At 44.1% G+C, this 6,540-nt stretch overlaps 2 protein-coding genes across 2 annotated transcripts; both read left to right on the top strand.

Annotated features, from left to right (window-relative positions):
- The first annotated feature begins 789 nt into the window (after positions 1-789).
- LOC138002330 (uncharacterized) lies at positions 790-3,623 on the top strand. The gene is made up of 3 exons (XM_068848393.1): positions 790-1,287; positions 1,368-2,619; positions 2,680-3,623. Exons 1-3 carry the CDS (start codon positions 790-792, stop codon positions 3,621-3,623), a joined length of 2,694 nt encoding a protein of 897 aa, XP_068704494.1.
- Positions 3,624-3,737: 114 nt separating this feature from the next.
- Positions 3,738-4,523, top strand: LOC138002329 (uncharacterized). The gene has a single exon (XM_068848392.1). The coding sequence runs from the start codon at positions 3,738-3,740 to the stop codon at positions 4,521-4,523; it is 786 nt and encodes a 261-aa protein (XP_068704493.1).
- Positions 4,524-6,540: the final 2,017 nt, after the last annotated feature.

The following is a 6,540-nucleotide window of genomic DNA, read 5'->3' as shown; positions in this document are numbered from 1 at the left end:
ATAGAAAACTCTACTTGTCGGATCGTCCAAAAATGTCTCTATTCACCAAATAGAACAAATCGGTCGAATAGAACTTCTGTTTTTTCCGATAGAATCCAGTTGACAGCAATTGTCGAATAGAAAACTCTCCTTGTCGGATCGTCCAAAAATGTCTCTATTCACCAAATAGAACAAATCGGTCGAATAGAACTTCTGTTTTTTCCGATAGAATCCAGTTGACAGTATTGGACATGTATGGGCCTTTGCAGATCAGCTGAGGGATTGCCAGAACGCATTAGAATCAATCGGGTACTTGGACGAGATTAACAGCACCGATAATCTGAGAAGAATAGTTGACAGGCTCCCCTTTCACCTTAAAACGAAGTGGCTTGAGATCGCAGACAGTATCCAGAAAACTGGTCAGCGACCGAGAATTCATCACATTTCCCAGTTTGTCACTACTAAGGCGCGAGTGGCCAACAATCCAGTTTTTGGAAGTGCATTAACTAACGACAAAGAAAAGGGCAATCCAAGAAACAAATCTTCAAATCCCGGAGCAAAAATGACTACCTATACCACCAAGGGGGGTTCAGAGCACCGGTCTCTCCCAGTGCACAAGTTGAAAATGTGAAAGTGGACCGAAGACTCTCTTATAAATTCGGGATTAACGCCTCGCTTAAAAGGTGTCTAGTTTGCCATGGTATGCACCAGCTGTGGAACTGCGAACAATTTAAGAACAAATCGTACAGCGATCGTATTAGGATCGTTCGCGATGCGAGGTTATGTGAGAACTGTTTCAAAATAGGCCATATGGCCAAGGGATGCATGCAGAGAAGTGGTTGTTACGTCGAGGGTTGTGGAAAGAAGCATATGACCGTTCTCCATCCACCAGTTCAGCCTCTTCCAGTTGGTCACGGGACACAAGATAGTCGCCTTGCCGATCATGAGCTCGGCCATAGTGAAAGTTCCACCTCGGGTGTTGTAACAGAATTGTCCAGCCAGAGTCATGTCATTGGGGCCGGCGTGAATAGTCAGAATGGTACTGGCCATATAGCTGATAAAGTCCGTCTAAGAATTGTTCCTGTTAGAGTACGTGGTAATCAGCCCGGTAAAGTGGTAGAAACGTACGCCCTGTTAGATAACGGCTCTGATGTGACCCTTTGTGACAGAAAGTTGGTTGATGAATTGGGGATCACAGGGCAACCACGAAGTTTCATGTTAACAACCCAAGAAAGCAAGAACAGCGAGAGATCTGGCCTAGAAGTTAAGCTAATCGTTGGCTCAATCAACGGAGATTCCAGCCTTGAAGTACCTAGGGCGTGACCGTCGATCACCTAAACATATCTGAGTGTAGTATTCCAAGAGATCATGATGTCACTAAATGGCAGCACCTTAACGGCATCGAACTCCCAGAGATCGACGGCAAGGAAGTAAGAGTGCTGATAGGGTGTAACGTCCCCGAAGCGTTTTGGGTGCTCGAAGAGAGGCGCGGCGGTAGAGGTGAACCGGTTGCCATCCGTTCGTTGTTAGGTTGGACCCTTATAGGACCAACTGTGAAGGTCAATGAAGAAAGCAGTTTCTGTGTGAACTTTGTGCGTTTGAATGATGAAAGCGACTCCAGAGACGAAACCCTACTGGTGCAAGTTAAGAACTTCTGGGAAACTGATTTTGCTGATTCGATATCTAGTTCTAAAGTCGCCATGTCCGTTGAAGACGAAAGAGCATTGGCAATCATGGAATCCTCTGTCAGAAGGGTCTCCGGACGTTATCAAGTGGCCCTTCCATGGAGACGGCAACCTCCTTACCTACCAAATAACCGTGTCGCAGTTGAGCAGCGATTGTCTTTGTTGAAAAAGAGATTTCATCGAGATCCAGAGTTCTTCGCACGCTATAGAGCAGCTGTTAACGACTATGTCGCAAAAGGTTACGCTAAGCAAGTGCCTGTGGAGGAACTTTACCCTAATGGCAGGCCCTTATGGTACCTACCACACCATGCCGTTTTCCATCCCCACAAGCCAGACAAGTTAAGAGTAGTATTTGACTGTGCTGCATGGTTCAATGGTACTTCTCTGAACGATCAGTTATTACATGGCCCTGATTTGACCAATAGTTTGTTTGGTGTTGAAGCTATGTTCCATCAAGTGAAAGTTGACCCCCTGGATTCAGATGCCTTGAGATTTTTGTGGTGGCCAAACGATGATTTATCTGCACAGACTATTGAATACCGGATGGAAGTCCACCTTTTTGGTAGTACCTCGTCACCGAGTTGTGCAAACTTCTGCATCAGGAAGACTGCTCAATACAATATTGGAAATTTCTCCCATCAGGTGATCGATACAGTTCTGAAGAACTTTTACGTTGACGACTGTCTGAAATCTGTGCAATCCTCCTGTGCTGCCATCGATTTAAGAAGTCAGCTCTGCGAACTGCGTCAAAAGGGCGGATTCCGATTGACTAAGTGGTCGTGTAACTCTAAGGATGTCCTAGAGACCATTCCAAACGCCGATAGAGCCCCTTCAATCTTCGATCTTGATTTGAAGGCTGAAGAACTTCCCATCGAGAGAACTCTCGGAGTTCAGTGGAGCATGGAGACAGATATGTTCATCTTTAAGTTGCTGCCAAAGGATAAGCCCTACACACGTTGAGGGATTTTATCAGTGACCAGCTCCATTTATGATCCCCTCGGTATCATTTCGCCAGTTGTTCTTTCGGCCAACAAACTAATTCAAGATCTTTGCAAGCAAGGGCTTAGTTGGGATGAAGAGATTAAAGAAGACGAAGCTATACGCTGGAAAAAGTGGCTTTCAGAGTTACCAAAGTTGTCCCAGATTTCTTTGGCACGATGTTTGAAACCAGCTGACTTTGGTGTCGCAGATGTCACGGAGCTTCATCACTTCGCAGACGCGTCACAGATCGCGTATGGTGCAGTCTCGTATGCAAGATTTGTCAATAAAGAAAGGAATGCAGTCCACTGCAGTTTTCTCGTTGGAAAGTCCCGTTTAGCTCACGTCAAGCCAATGAATATTCCCAGGTTGGAGTTATCAGCAGCGGTAGTTGCCGTGAAGCTGGACCGAACATTAAGAGAAGAACTGGAGATAAAGATTGACAGATCAGTGTTTTGGTCGGACTCTACAGCTTTTTTACAATACATCAAGAATGAGGACAAGCGGTTTCATACGTTTGTTGCAAATCGTCTGGCAGTGATCCACGATGGCTCAAAACCATCGCAGTGGAATTTCGTTGAGTCAGCAAGGAACCCTGCAGATGATGCCAGCAGAGGTTTGACTCCGGAAGAGTTGCTTCTTCAGGATCGATGGTTCAAGGGTCCCGAATTCCTTTGGAAACTAGAAGAGTCTTGGCCAGTTCCTTCAAGTCCTTTACCAAGTATACCTGACCAGGATCCAGAGATTAAGAGTCAAGGTCAAACCAATAGAACAACCATAGTTTCTGAGGAAAGTCATTTAAACTCAATGATCCAGCGTTACTCGTCTTGGTACGAGCTTAAGAGGGGCGTGGCCTGGTTGTTGCGTTTCAGAGAGTACATCCGAAGAAAGTGTTATCCGCCAAACGACGCACTGCCACAAGGCGAGCTTTCACTGGAGGAGTTAACGTTCGCAGAACTTCACATCGTGAAATACGTTTAGAGATTGTCTTTCCCCGAAATATTTAGTGCACTTCAAGCTTCAAATTCCGAAACCCAAGAGAAACGTGCCCTGAGGACTTCTGGCTCGTCTGGTTCCATCTACAAACTACGTCCAATGCTTGATAAAGAAGGAGCGTTAAGGGTTGGTGAAAGACTTGTGAATGGCTCATTGAATTATCAGTCAAGGCATCAGCTGCTACTGCCTTACAATCATCACCTTTCCAGATTGCTGATTATGGCACATCACCAATCCGTGGGACACCTAGGTCAAGAATACGTGCTGACAAGTTTACGAAAAAAGTACTGGATCATCAAGGGAGGAGCTGCCGTTCGTAAAGTACTCAGTGGTTGTTTGACATGCCGCAAGCAGAACTCTCTCCGTGGCCAACAAATGATGGCAGATTTACCCAAAGAAAGGTTAACTCCCGGAGACCCGCCATTTTCCCATGTTGGTATCGACTATTTTGGACCACTGTTCGTGAAACGAGGAAGAAGTATTGTGAAGCACTACGGATGTTTGTTCTCGTGTCTTACCCTTCGAGCCACCCACATTGAAGTAGCCGAGTCTCTTGAGACAGAGTCTTTTATTAGCACATTGCGCAGATTCATCAGTCGAAGAGGAAAGCCAAGGGTCATCATAAGCGACAATGGTACTAACCTTTGCGGAGGGGAAAGAGAGCTAAGAGAAGCAGTGGATAGTTGGAATCAGCAGAAGATCAATTCATTCCAGCACCAAAGAAAGTTTAACCCTCCTGGAGCCTCTCATATGGGAGGAGTGTGGGAGCGCATTATTCGATCTGTGCCCAAAGTTCTGAGAGTATTGTTAAGAGAGCAGTTGGTTTCTGGAGAAGCGTTGCAAACATTGATGGCTGAAGTTGACACACATGTCCAATATACATGAACTGAGTCGGGTCGTCAATTGCTGTTGACGGCCCGACTCACCGGATGTCGGGTCGTGAAGTTTAAAAGGGAAGTAAGATTTACTGCCGGAAGTCGAACTGCCTGAGGCAGCTTCAACTATCTCGACGGATCGTGACGATCCGATCAGGTCGTGACGACCCGTCATTTGAAAAGTCGACCCGACTTTTGGAAGTAGCAGGTGGTGAGAGAAAGAAAAACTTCGATGAACAAAGGAGGCTGTGCTGCTCAAAAATGTTGTATGCTTCGTTCTCAAAGAGTAGCCACTAAAATATCGATATACGCGTAGAAAATTATAAACATCGACCAGAACAGCATTCACAAATGTTGCGAATATGTGTCCTTGATACCCTGACAACATGCTGTTCAGAAACAGCAATAATGACTGATTGTAATAGCGCTCCGAAATGTTGAATGCCTCGTTCTTAAAGCGAAGCCATGGAAGTGTCAGGTGGTGAGAGAACGAAGAACTTCGATGAACAAAGGAGGCTTTGCTGCTCAAAAATGTTGTATGCTTCGTTCTCAAAGAGTAGCGACTAAAATATGGATATACGCATAGAAAACTATAAAAATCGACCAGAATAGCATTCACAAATGTTGCGAATGTGTCCTTAATATCCTTATACCACGTTGTCCAGAAACAGCAATACTGATTGACTGTAATAGCGCTCCGAAATGTTGAATGCTTCTTTCTTAAAGCGTCGCGAAATCACCGGACACTTCCTCAAAACATATAGTGACTAAAATATCGATATACGCATAGAAAATTATAAACATCGTCCACAACAGCAATCACAATGTTGCGAATGTGTCCTTAATAAGCTGACAACATGCTGTTCAGAAACAGAAATAATGACTGACTGTAATAGCGCTCCGAAATGTTGAATGCCTCGTTCTTAAAGCGAAGCCATGGAAGTGTCAGGTGGTGAGAAAACGAAGAACTTCGATGAACAAAGGAGGCTTTGCTGCTCAAAAATGTTGCATGCTTCGTTCTCAAAGAGTAGCGACTAAAATATGGATATACGCATAGAAAACTATAAAAATCGACCAGAATAGCATTCACAAATGTTGCGAATGTGTCCTTAATATCCTTATACCACGTTGTCCAGAAACAGCAATACTGATTGACTGTAATAGCGCTCCGAAATGTTGAATGCTTCTTTCTTAAAGCGTCGCGAAATCTCCGGACACTTCCTCAAAACATATAGTGACTAAAATATCGATATACGCATAGAAAATTATAAACATCGTCCACAACAGCAATCACAATGTTGCGAATGTGTCCTTAATAAGCTGACAACATGCTGTTCAGAAACAGAAATAATGACTGACTGTAATAGCGCTCCGAAATGTTGAATGCCTCGTTCTTAAAGCGAAGCCATGGAAGTGTCAGGTGGTGAGAGAACGAAGAACTTCGATGAACAAAGGAGGCTTTGCTGCTCAAAAATGTTGTATGCTTCGTTCTCAAAGAGTAGCGACTAAAATATGGATATACGCATAGAAAACTATAAAAATCGACCAGAATAGCATTCACAAATGTTGCGAATGTGTCCTTAATATCCTTATACCACGTTGTCCAGAAACAGCAATACTGATTGACTGTAATAGCGCTCCGAAATGTTGAATGCTTCTTTCTTAAAGCGTCGCGAAATCACCGGACACTTTCTCAAAACATATAGTGACTAAAATATCGATATACGCATAGAAAATTATAAACATCGTCCACAACAGCAATCACAATGTTGCGAATGTGTCCTTAATAAGCTGACAACATGCTGTTCAGAAACAGAAATAATGACTGACTGTAATAGCGCTCCGAAATGTTGAATGCCTCATTCTTAAAGCGAAGCCATGGAAGTGTCAGGTGGTGAGAGAACGAAAAACTTCGATGAACAAAGGAGGCTGTGCTGCTCAAAAATGTCGTATGCTTCGTTCACAAAGAGCAGCGACTGAAATATGGTATAGGCATAGAAAACTATAAAAATCGTCCAGAATAGCAT

Source organism: Montipora foliosa, chromosome 5, assembly GCF_036669935.1.
Source record: "Montipora foliosa isolate CH-2021 chromosome 5, ASM3666993v2, whole genome shotgun sequence".
Lineage (NCBI taxonomy): Eukaryota > Metazoa > Cnidaria > Anthozoa > Scleractinia > Acroporidae > Montipora > Montipora foliosa.
Note: the sequence above shows the minus strand (reverse complement) of the source record. Positions and strands in the feature narration are given on the sequence as shown.

Bases quoted from the DNA above. Each gene is read 5' to 3' on its own strand.
- LOC138002330 (XM_068848393.1), top strand. From the start codon at position 790: ATGGCCAAGGGATGCATGCAGAGAAGTGGTTGTTACGTCGAGGGTTGT. The intron at 1,288-1,367 runs GTACCTAGGGCG...ACTAAATGGCAG, and splicing joins ACGGAGATTCCAGCCTTGAA to CACCTTAACGGCATCGAACT. The intron at 2,620-2,679 runs GTTGAGGGATTT...TCATTTCGCCAG, and splicing joins AAAGGATAAGCCCTACACAC to TTGTTCTTTCGGCCAACAAA.
- LOC138002329 (XM_068848392.1), top strand. From the start codon at position 3,738: ATGCTTGATAAAGAAGGAGCGTTAAGGGTTGGTGAAAGACTTGTGAAT.